This window comes from Rhincodon typus, chromosome 1 (assembly GCF_021869965.1).
Source record: "Rhincodon typus isolate 14 chromosome 1, sRhiTyp1.1, whole genome shotgun sequence".
Lineage (NCBI taxonomy): Eukaryota > Metazoa > Chordata > Chondrichthyes > Orectolobiformes > Rhincodontidae > Rhincodon > Rhincodon typus.
In genome coordinates, this window is record NC_063332.1 from 21,200,728 (window position 1) to 21,213,575 (window position 12,848).

Genomic DNA, 12,848 nt, shown 5'->3' on the forward strand with positions numbered 1-12,848 from the left:
ACCTCCTACCTACCTAGCAGCCTCATCCCCGCCTCCTTGATCTGTCAGTCTTCCCTTGACTAACCAACCCCCATCCTAACTCCCCAGCTACACTCACCTTTACTGGCTCCATCCCTGCCTCCTTGACCTGTCCGTCTCCTCTCCACCTATCTGCTCCTTTATCCACCTTCCATCCGCCTCCCCCACCTCTCTATTTCCGAATCCCCTTCCCCTCCCCCATTTCTGAAGAAGGGTCCAGACCCGAAATGTCAGCTTTCCTGCTCCTCTGATGCTGCTTGGCCTGCTGTGTTCATCCAGCTCTACACCTTGTCATCTCATGATCAAGGTCTATCTAGTTTCTCTCCACCTTCCTTATATACATATCACATATAACACTAATGCACCTGCTGACTGATCCAGTAATCAAATCGCCAATTAATCAATAAAAAGACCCAAATACAGCAGAAGGAATAGCCCAGCAGTGTACAGCTTTGAGAACCATATGTCCAAATTCTCCTGGGTAAGAATATTGGTATGTTATTGAATTACATAACAAATAAACACTAACAGCACTCTTGAGGGCTCAAATGGCCGATTTTTGCTCCTATATTTCTGTATTTTATACAATGAATTTAACTTCTGATCACAATGATGCCACCACCATTAGAGAATTTGAATTTCAGAGGATAGTTTTCAGTGTTACAATGGCTCCATTCATTTGATGTGCCTGTAAAGAAAAAGTTGGTAATTACATAGAACCCACTATCTTAATATCCTGGACTTTCAACCATGCCATCAACAGGTGAGGTATGAGAATGTTTTCACAATGCAAGTAACTAAGAAAGAGGCCATTTCAGATCTGTCATATTTTAATATTCCATATACTTACATAATTTTGTAGTTATGTTATTAAATCTTACATCAGATAAAACTATAAAAGTCATAAGATTCCTTCAGTCCAGTGCAGAAGTCAGTGAACAAATACCCAGGTCAATCCTTATGCAGTCATAAATTCAACAGAAGATCATTTGATAAGACTCAAACATCAGAAGATTATTCTCGGTCACTATCACTGCTGGTGGCATCCAACTCTTCCAGTGATTTTCTGTTTGTTTGGAAACAAAAGAGAATAGCATGAAAACTTTTCAAAATCCATAAGTTTGCTTTGCAACAAATTTCAGAGCTGGAATACTTTAGTTTTAACAAACTGTTTCAGTTCCACCAGAACGACTCAGCTTCGGGCCTCAGTACACCCTTGGTCAAAACATAGGCTAAACAGGTGATCTTCAGAGGGGAGGTGACAGTAACTGCCCTTGATGTCAAGGCCACATTTGACAGAGGTGATGGCCTAATGGTATTATTGCTGGACTGTTAATCCAGGTAACATTCTGGGGACCTGGGTTCAAATCCCACCACAGCAGATGGTGGATTTTGAATGCAGTTTAAACAAAAAAAAAATCTGGAATTAAGAATCTAATGGTAACCGTGAATCCATTGTTGATCGTCAGCAAACACCCACCTGGTTCACTAATGCCCTTTAGGGAAGGAAATTGCCATCCTTACTTGGTCTGGCCTACACGTGACTCCAATCCACAGCAATGTGGTTGACTCTTAACTGCCCTCTGGGTAATTAGGGATGGGCAATAAATGCTGTCTAGCCAGCGACACCCTCGCCCCATTAATGAATAAAGGAAAAAAACCCTTGTATTTTTACGCTATCATCTGTTTTACATAATGCAGCTTAACTTTTGAGTCATCAGCAAATTTGGAGACATAACTTTCTCTGCTATTGTCCAAGTTGTTAATAAATACCGTGAATTATTGAGGCCCTAACAGAGCTATGTGGAACTCTGTTGGTCATTGAGCATAATAACATGTGCCAAGGTGCACTAAAAAAGCCTTAAAAATAATTTAACACTGAGCCACATAATCTGGAATTAAGAATCTAGTGGTGACCATGAATCCATTCCCGACTGTCAGGAAAAACCCATCTGGTTTACTAATGTCCTTTAGGGAAGGAAACTGCCATCCTTACCTGGGCTGGCCTACACGTGACTCCAACCCACAGCAATGTGGTTGACTCTTAACTGTCCTCTGGGCAATTAGGGATGGGCAATAAATGCTGCCTAGCCAGCAACGCCCTCATCCCACTAAGGAATAAAGAATTTGAGAGAAGATGGCATTAAGGAGCCGTAGTAAAACTAATGTCAATGGGAATCAAGGGGAAATCTCTGCACTGGTTGGAGCACAAGCAAGATGATTACAGTTGTTGGAAGTCTGTCACCTCAGGTCCAGGACTTCGTCGGGGTAGTATCCTAGGCCCAAATAATTTCAGCTGCTTCAATGACCTTCCCTCCACCATGGGAAATGTTCACAGATAAAAGCACAATGTTCAGCACCATTTGCAACTCCTCAGATACTGAAGCAGTAATGCAGCAAAACCTGGACAATATCCAGGATTGGGCTGACAAATGCTAAGGAACATTTGCACCATACATGTGCCAGGCAATGATAATTTCCAACAAGACAGTGTGGATTTGCACAAACTAAATAAAACACACTTCTGCCCCTGCCCTATGTTTAAACACAGGTTATAGATTAACTAAGCAAACAGGCTTACTTCTCTTCATCCGTCAGTTGATACTCAATCATTACGCGCTCAAACAGCTCTGATGTTGCAGGCAAACTGAATGTCCCGGCCAGTTTTACCAAGTCAATAGCCAGAGTCTTGTTATTGCTTTCCTTAGCATGATCCAAAAACTCATCCAATAGTTCTTTACTGAATAAAAGTAAAACAATATTGAGATTCTTCAGAAAATCTTACAAAAGTATACGAAGCAATCTTTCAAACAATCTTCCACCCTTTACTTTGAAGTTACTAAGATATAGGAGCAGAATTAGGCCATTTAGCCCTTCAAGTCTGCATTCAATCATGGCTGACATATTTCTCAATTCCATTCTCCAGCCTTCTCCCCATAACCTTTGGTCCCCTTACTAACCTTGAACGTACTTACCTCTGTCTTAAATACAGAGAATAACTTGGCCTCCACAGCCGTCAGTTCCACAGATTAATCATGCTCTGACGAAAGAAATTCCTCCTCATCTCAGTTCTAAAGGGTCATCCCTTTACTGAGGCTGTGCCCTCGGGTCCTAGTCTCTCCTACCAGTGGAAACATTTTCTCCATATCCATTATATCCAGGCCTCTCGGTATTTCCCCTCTCATCCTTCTAAACTACATTAAGTACAGACCCAGATTCCTCAAACACCCCTCACACGACAAGCCCTTCATCCCTAGATCATTCTTTGTAAACCTGAGGTGAGGTGAGAGTGACAGCCCCTGACATCAAGGCTGTATTCGACAGCGTAGCATCAAGGAGCCCTAGCAAAACTGGAATCATGGGTACCAGGGGCAAACTCTCGATTGGCTGGAGTTATACCTGGCACATAGGAAGATGGTTGCGGTTGCTGGAGCTCAGTCATCTCAGCTCCAGGACATCTCAGCAGGGATTCCTCAGGGTAGTGCCCTAGACCTAACCATCTTCAGCTGCTGCAATGACCTTCCCTCCATTGTAACATTAGAAATGGAGATGTTTGCCGATGACTGCCCAATGTTCAGCACAATTCACAACTCCTCAGATACTGAAGCAGTCCGTGTTCAAATGTGATAAGATATGGATCCGTTCTGAGGAAAGATCACTCGACCCGAAACATTAACTCTGATTTCTCTCCACAGATGCTGTCAGACCTGCTGAGCATTTCCAGCAATTTCTATTTTGGCTTGGGCTGACAAGTGGCAAGTAACATGCACACCACACAAATGCCAGGCTATGACCATCACCAATAAGAAACAATCCAACCGCTACCCCTTGACATTCAATGGTGTTACCATCACTGAATCCCCCACTACTGACATCCTGGGGGTTACAACTGACCAAAATTTCAACTGGATTTGACACATTAATACAGTGCCTACAAGAACAGGTCAAGGCTAGGAATATTGCGGCAGGTAACTGACCTCCTGACTCCCCAAAGCCTGTCCACCATCTACGAGGCACAAGTCAGAAGTGCGATGGAATACTCCCCACTTGCCTGGACATCTAGGATAAAGCAGCACTACATCCATAAGTATCCATTCACTTTATGACGGATGGTCAGTATCTGCACTGTGTACTATCTAGATCCAAAACCACAACCACTTCAATCTAGAAGGACAAGGGCAGCAGATACATGGAAACACCACCTTCTTCGAGTTCCCCTTCAAACTAGTCACCATGCTGACTTGGAAATATATCACGGTTCCTTCACTGTCGCAGGGTCAATATCCTGGAATTCCCTCTCAAATGGCATTGTGGGTCAACCCATAGCATGTGGACTGCAGTCGTTCAAGAAGGCAGCTCACCACCACCTTCCCAAGGGCTAACTCAGGATGGGCAATAAATGCTGGCCAGCCAGTGATGCCCACATCCCACATCTCTATTCTTCCTACCATAGTTTCTAAGCCTCTCACTTTCCCATATTATATTCCAGCTGCCACTTTGCCCACTCTCCTAGCCTGTCCTAGGACTTCTGCAGTCTCCCACCTCCTCAACACTACCTGCCCCTCCATTTATCTTTGTGTCATCTGCAAACAGATCCACAAGACCCTAATCTGAAAAGATGATTATCAACAGAAGCAACTTACCCAGGAACCCTGTTGTTAGTTTTAAAAAGTTGCAGCATCTCCCTGGCAATAAAGATGACAAGTTATTAGATACACGTTGACTGAAATCAACAATATTGATCAATTAATCTAATCTCACTCCTCGTGGCCCTAGGTTTACCAGATACCCTTGAAAAAGGAGTATTGAATCTGCTCCTGCTATCATTTCAGGCAGTGCACTGCCGATCTCAATAACACACTGTCCATATGAAAAACCCTCACGCTACCTCTGGTTCTTTTGCCAATTACCATAAACCCACGTCCTCTAGTTCTTCTACTGAAAACTGTTTTGCCTTATCTACGTTTTCAAATCCCTTGTGGGTGATGTTATTTCTGTGGCACCACTGGGAGGTGAAAGTAGTACTCAGTAACTCAAGTAAAATTAACCATACGTCTATGTCAAATAAAGAGTTTAGAAAGGGGATTGTGAAAGGGCTTAATATCATCGATAAGAAAGAGTTTCCACTTGTGACGGGTGATGAATAAGGGAGGCCCAAGTTAATGATAGTCACCCAACAGACCAAATAATTAATTCTGGACAAAACGCTTTACAGGAATGACAAGGACGCAAAGCTCGTCACCACATAGTATGCTTGAAGATAGATAGCATTGATGCATTTCAGCTGATGCTGATAAATGAGAAGAAAGGGAACAGAGGGACATGGGAGAAGAACAGGACAGGGAAAGAATATACTAGCATTGACCAACAGGATTAAATGAGCCACGTGCACTGTTAATGCTTTTTAATTCTATGTAAATTCTCCATCACCCATCTTCAAAAGCAGTTGTCACCTAATCCTTCCCTTCACTAATTTGTGGAAGTTCTGTGCTCATCAGCTAAGAAATGGTGAATATGTCAGAAAAGAACTTTTTATGTTTCAGATACTCTAATGTCATTAGTCTGGATGAGGAAACACTTCAGCACTTCCAGCTCAAGTAGAAAAGTCCAGGCAGTGACTGAATTAAACTCTCTCCGCTTTTGTCCAGCGGAAGAAGATTAATTACAAACTTCCGAAGACAACAATTAAAAGACATTTGGATAGATATATAGATAGGAAAGGTTTTACAGGGATGTGGGCCAAACGGAGGAAAATGGGACTAGTTCAATTTAGGAAAGCTGGTCAGCATGGGGGATTTGGGCTGAAGGGTTTGTTTCTGACCTGTATGACTCTGTAACACCTTCTGCTGCACTGATGTTAACCACTATCCTGAGCTAGGACTAGCTTAGTGTCACAGGCTCATACGCCCTGAATTCTTGTGTTGAGAATTTCCAACCTCGTCAGAAAACCTTTACAGAGAGGTGACCAAATCAGTCACCTGGTGTTAAATATAAACACCTGGCAGAAGTGGAAGAAGAATATTAATCCCATGCAGACAAGTGTTAACACCCAAGTCTAGTCTCCCCTCTAGTCTATTCTGGGATCGAGATTTTATGACCCCAAAACAGGTTTTCAAAAGGGATAATTAATAGCTTGTCATGTTTCAATTCCAAAGTACATAAAGGCATGAAATATGCCCTTCTGTATGAACATAACTGTTTAAGTTAGTTTTTGGTCACCCATAAATGACTCTCCAAAATACTCACCAAGCATCTTGAGTTCGGCCTCCTCTCAGGAACAGAGCAGTGACATTTCCTAAAGAGGTAGATGTCCATTGCATATTACGGAACTGGTCCCGTTTATATACAGACTTTATGTCCAGTGCAGTCTCAGAAAATGCAGCTTGCAACTGGAAAGAAATGCAAAGATTAATTTCAATACCTGTGTGTAATACCTCAACCTATAATGGGAAGGTCACAGGCAGTTTCCAGAGTTAATTTCCAGAAAGATTGGGCCCATCTATGAGTCAATATCTGATAAACAACCTTCCAAGCTAGCAAGATTATTCTAGAATGGAAAAAATTTTCTCATGTGTAGATGTAACTTCACGAAACAGAATTAAATTTCAAATTCTGTTTTTATACCAAAATCTGTAATTCATCTCAGTTAATAGTTCACGGTTAGACTGGTCACACAGGGAACAGGGTGATGTGGTAAGTGGCAGGCAACTGGAAGCTCAAGGTCTTTCTGGCAGAGAGAGCATAAATGCTCTGTGAAGTGGTCACCCAGTCTACACTTCGTTTCCCTAATATAGAGGGGACCACGTTGGTGGGCAGTGAATGCAGTAGACTAGATTAAGTGAAATGAAGGTAAAGTGCTGCTTCACCTGGAAAGTTTATCTGGACCTTTAGATACTGAGAAGGGAGGAAGTAAACAGACATGTGCTACACGTTCTGCGTTTGTGGGGAGGGTGCTGGAAGTGAAGGAGAAGTGGACCAGCGTGTCCTGGAGGGATCAATCCCTGTGGAAGACTGACAAGGGAGGGGGAGGGGAGTATGTGGTGGCATCTTGCTGGAGGTGGTGGAAATGCCTATTAATGATCCTTTGGATGTGAATGCTGATGGGATGGTAGGGGAGGACAAGGGGGACCCTATCGCTGTTGTGGGAGGGAAAAAGAGGGGGTGAGGCCAAAGTGCTGGTGATGGGTCGGACTTGACTGAGGGCCTGGCCAACTACAGTGCTAGCGAATCCTTGGTTGAGGACGAAAGTGGACATTTCGGAGGCTCCCTTATCGAAGTTGGCATCATTGGAACAGATATGACGGAGAAGGAGGAATTGGGAGAATAGAATAGGGTGAGAGGACGTGTAGTCAAGGTAACTGTGGGAATCAGTGGGTGTGTTGGTGTCGCCAATGTCCACTACAAACTCACCAACACCATGGTCTCCCCTACTTTGGTGAAATGAAGTGTTGTTTCTGTTTAAAAAAAAAAAGACCCTGAGCTTCCAGCTGCCTCCCACTTCAACACACCACCTTGTTCCCTGGCCAACATTGATGTCTCAAGCTTGCTGCAGTGCTCCAGTGCACAACCTGGAAGAACAGCACATCATTTTCTGCCTTGGAACTCTTCAGCCTTCTGGACTCAATACGGAGTTCAACGATTTTAGGGCCTGAACACCTTCTCCAATGTCCTTACCCTAGTCCCCACACACCAGTCAGTCTGTTATTATACACAACACATTGTTAGCCACTAATAGCCTGCATTAATAGCTATTCACCCTCCCAGCCGGATTGTTATCCACTCTTTTGTCTGTTCAACTGTTGTTCTCTCTCTTTCAGCTCGATCCCCACCTATAGTTTACTCCTTAACCCCTCCCACCACCCTATCTTCTGCATAGAAGATATCTTTTTTCGAGCTGCCATCTGTTCTGAGGAAGGGTCACTGGACTGGAAACATTAACTCTGATTTCTCTCCACAGGTGCTGGAGACCTGCTGAGCTTTTCCAGCAATTTCTGTTTTTGTACTTTCTCAAGGCAATTAGAGATGGGTAATAGATATGGCCTTGCCAGCAATTGACAACAACCAGAGAACTAAGTTTAAAAAAAACTTTAAACAAAAAGTCATGGACTCATGAAGTACCTGACTATCTGCAGTTCATTTCTCAACTCATTGCTACAACGTTCTGTTTGCCTTTAAAATTGGACGTCCACTTCTATTCATTCACATTTCTGAACATCAACTTAAAATATAGCTGCTCCTGAATTCTACAGCAATAATTTAAGTTGAATGCACAAATAAGCAGAGCCAAACAGAGGAAACTTACTCACCTGTGGACTGTGTTTGTCACGACTCATCAGTTCAAGGACCTCCTCCACAAGATCCTGCTTATTACTGTGACCAAGTTGCTTAATGTCTGTGTGAAAGAAGAAAAATACCAACACCTCAATCTTCACCTTAAAGGGTTGTAAACTTTATTTTTCTTCATTCCTTCAAATGAGCAAACAGGCTGCACTGACCTTTCCAGACATTTGGAATCAGGTGCAAGTGGTTTTCAGTGTCCAACGCCTGCAGCAGATCCCTCATTCCTTGCACATTGGGGTAGTAGAGCTGTTTAAAAAAAAAGCACTTGAATATTTTCCCTTATGAAATGTTTCCTGCAGTTCCATTAAATTTAGACAAAATATTAAAATAAGTCAGGCAGATCCATAAAATGTCTATTTTGGGTGCATATGCTCTGCTACAATTACAAACTGGAGGTTACATGACCCCCTAAACAAACCATGGACTAAGCCCTCCTCCCCATTTCTCTTTAGTAGACCACACTTTCACTACCAAACATCAGGCACAGTTTATCACCTCCATCACCTGTTGTTTCTCCACACATCTCCTGCTGCTTTCCATCCTCTTCCAAGGTTTACAAACATGATTACTCCAGCCAGCCCAGCCCTGTCCAATCAGCCTTTCTCCTGTTATGAACGTGACAAATATGGGTAGCAGCTGTCTGGCTCCTTAAGCCTGTTTACGGCTGATCCAACTGTAGCCTTAATGCCACTTTTTTGACTGTGCTCCAGAACCCTCTGTACCACAACATTCTGCAGTCTCCCTCTATTTAAACGATACTCTTTTTAATACCTCTTGCCAAGTGGATAATCTTGCATTTTCCTACATTATAGATCATCTACCAATTGTTTGCCTACTCAAATACGACCACACCGCGCCCCCCCCCCCCCCAACTCCGCAGAGTCTTCTCTCCACCCTCCCCAATACCCTTGCATCTCAGCAAATTTTGATGCAGTACAACTGGCCCTTTCATCCAAGTTGTTAATGTAGACTGCATACAGTTGAGCCTTCAGCACAGGCACCCCACTACTCTCAATTTGCTAACCTTAAATAACTAATTTACCTTATTTCCTGTTGGTTGTTAATTGCCTATCCATGCCAATATATTATCATACAAACAACAACTCTCATCTTGTGTACTGACCTTATTGAATGCTTTCTGGAAATCCAAATACTTTACATCTGGTTCACCTTTAGACAGCCGCTTGTTACATCCTCAAAACACAGATAAACTTGCCTAAGACCATTTTCATTTCATAAAACATTCCAGAGTCAACATTGTATCAAAAACTTTCCCAATGGTTTGCCATTGTTTAATAATGGATTGAAGCATTTCTCCAAGGACAGATGCCAGGCTAACCAGTCTATAGTTTCTTCATTTCTGTCACCATCTTTCTGGAATAGGCTTGTTAAAAGTTAGCAGTTTTTCAACTCGCTAAAACCTTTCCAGGATCTAGGCAGTTCTGGAGAATTACAACCACTTCTGTAGCCACTTCTTTCAAGAGCCTGTGATGCAGATCATCAGGTCCGGGAGATCTGTTAATCTAGAGATTTTGCAATACTTTTTCTCTATTGGTCCCTATCCTTTATCCTGTTTCTACACTTACCCCCATGGTTGTGAACTCATTTGGATAAACCTATAGCTGATGAACAATCTGACAAACACTTGACTAAACTTTTCTCCTTCAGATGTACCATGCACTTCTAGGTTCCAGAATCCATGTCTTACAACATTTTTACTTTATCTTCAGAACCAAAAGATCAGAACTTAAATTGCTCAATAAGTGCTGTTATAACTATTACAAGTATTATACAGTATAACAAACATACCGATGGAATGAGGGCTTTATACCACTTGAGAACCACGTCAATGCTCTCCATTGTGCATAAGAGGCTAAAGAATCTCCCACTGAAAATTAAAAGTAAACTTAATAAACATTAGCAATTGTTTGATTATAACATTACTGTACCAAATTCTTCAAGGTACATCACAGGAGCTTTGAAATACACCTAGAACACCTCTGCAGGATTTCTCAGGGGCAGTGTTCTAGACCAAACTATCTTCAGCTGCTTCACTGACCTCCCTTCCATCATAATATCAGAAGTACAGATGTTCACCAACGACTGCACAATATCCTGTCAGCTGACTAATGGGTAGTGATATTCGTGCCTGCATGCCCTACTGTGCGTGTGTGTGCGCGCCTGACTGACTGTGTGTCTTTTAGAGGATTTGGGGAGTCTGATGGTGAGTTACCTGCTCTAATATATCTCAGCATTCAAACTTTCGCTGTAGCTACAGTTTTTATGTAGTTGATCCAGTTATGTTTCTGCCGATGGTAACCCTCAGAATGCTGATTGTGGGGAATTCAGCAGTGGGAAACCCACTGAATGCAAGGCGAACACATTATACATCAAATAGAAAGTCATTTCCTAGCACTTAATAGCAATCAACATTTGCACCATGTTATCAGCCTGAACTTGGATACTGTCCAGATCTTGGTGCAAATTGACATGGGCTGTTCCAGTAACTGAGGAGTTGTGAATGGTGCTGAATATCATGCAATTATCAGTGAACCACTTCTGACCTTATGATGGAGGGAAGATCATTGATGAAGCAGCTGAAGATGGTTGGGCCGAGGACACTACTCTGAGGAACGTCTGTAGAGTTGCCCTGGAGCTGAGATGATTGTCCTCTGACAACCTCTGTGTTCAGTCTGACTCCAGCCAGTGAGGTACTTTCCCTCTGAACTCCACAGGTTTCTGTCTTTCTAGGGCATCTTGACACTGTACTTTATCAAATATTATCTCAATGTCGACTGTAGTTTCTGTCAGAGTTCAGCTCTTTTGTCTACGTTTGTATCAAGGCTGGAATGAAGTCAGGAGATGAGCTATTCTGGCAGAACAGAAACTGAACATCAGTGAGCAAGTTGTTGCTGAAGATGTGATGTTTGATCGCAATGAGAGCAGTATACTCCACTTGTAAAATACACTGGGATTTGATTTGGTGTTCATGGGACATGGGTGCCACTGGCTAAGCCAGCATTTATTACCCATACCTACTTGCCCAGAGGGCAGTTAAGAATTAACCTGTTGGTCTGGAATGACATATAGGCCAGATCAGATAACAGGAGTCAAGATACAGTACTTGAGGCTAAAAGAATCAAAAACTGTATGGGGAGAAAGTGGGAACAGGGTACTGAGTTTGATGGTCAGCCTTGATCATATTGAATGGTGGAACAGGTTTGAAGGCCCACTGCTTCTATTTTCTATGTAAGGCAGATTTCCTGCCCTAAAAGGGACATTTGTGAACTGGATAGGCTTTAATGACAATTGTCAGTTGTCATATTGTTCCCTTCAGACCATTTTACTTTTTAAGAAGTGCAGAATTTTATTTAATTCAGATTTCAGCATCTGCCATGGTGGGATTTAACCCATGTCAGCACAGCATTAGTCTGGGGTTCTGGATTACTAGGCCAGTGCCATCACAGCTACGACACCATCAATACTGTCGATGATGGAGGTTTCAGATAAAACAAAAAGTGCCGAGAAGTCTGGTAGCATCACTGCAGTGATGCCGCCAAGTCAACAATTTGAATAAAATCTATGAAAGCTCAAGAAGCAGCTACATAGACACGGACATAAAAATTTTTTACATTATGCCCCACGTATAAATTTTAATGGTGGTAGTAACGACACTGGACTAGTAATTCAGGATGTTAGGCTCATGTTCTGGGGACAAGGGCTCAAATCCCACCATGCCAGATGGTGAAATTCAGATTCAATAAATTTCTGGAATGAAAAACTAGTCTAAAAGGTGATCACGTAAATCACAATTGATGGTTATAAAGACATGTCTGGTTCACTGATATCTTTCAGGGTTCCAGTCATATTGGATTTAGTACTAATCTGGTCATCTCTCCACAGATGCTACCAGACCTATGGGAGTTTTCCAGCATTTTCTGTTTTATGACACATTCTATCATTTTGCTCAGTATGGAGGCAGTGGTTGCCTGGATTAGATTTGTTGGGACCGGACACAGCTGAGCAACATTCTACATCATCATGTAGGCAGCAGCACTGCAGCTGTACTGGAACAGCTTGATTTGAGGCTTCATTACTTCTGGTGAGAGTTTAATATATCCAACAAGAAAAATGAAAAAAAGAGGGAATTCAGTCTGTGCACTTGGTGCAACCAGAAGGCTAAAGTTGTTCAAATCAGGGAAAAAGATGATACACAGGGCCAGATCATCTCAATGGGTACGCGATGGCCTAGTGGTATTATCGCTGGACTGTTAACCCGGAGGCCCAGATAATGTTCTGGGGACCTGGGTTCGAATCCCATCATGGCAGATGGCGGAATTTGAATTATCTGGAATTAAGAATCTAAAGATGACCGTGAATCCATTGTTGATTGTCAGAAAAACGCAACTGGTTCACTAATGTCCTTTAGGGAAGGAAACTGCCATCCTTACCTGGTCTGGCCTACATGTGACTCCAGACCTACAGCAATG

General features: G+C 42.6%; 1 protein-coding gene across 1 annotated transcript in view; it reads right to left on the bottom strand.

The window, feature by feature from the left end:
* Nucleotides 1–830: 830 nt before the first annotated feature.
* Nucleotides 831–12,848, bottom strand: part of ptcd3 (pentatricopeptide repeat domain 3) — a 292,712-nt gene continuing 280,694 nt past the window's right edge. Inside the window, exons 7-13 of the mRNA XM_048598351.1 lie at nt 10,168–10,246; nt 8,514–8,604; nt 8,325–8,410; nt 6,265–6,407; nt 4,662–4,703; nt 2,600–2,758; nt 831–1,084 (exon numbers count right to left, since the gene is read on the bottom strand). Coding sequence (XP_048454308.1) covers nt 1,033–1,084; nt 2,600–2,758; nt 4,662–4,703; nt 6,265–6,407; nt 8,325–8,410; nt 8,514–8,604; nt 10,168–10,246 — 652 coding nt within the window. The 3' untranslated portion in view covers nt 831–1,032. The remainder of the gene's footprint in view (nt 1,085–2,599; nt 2,759–4,661; nt 4,704–6,264; nt 6,408–8,324; nt 8,411–8,513; nt 8,605–10,167; nt 10,247–12,848) is intronic.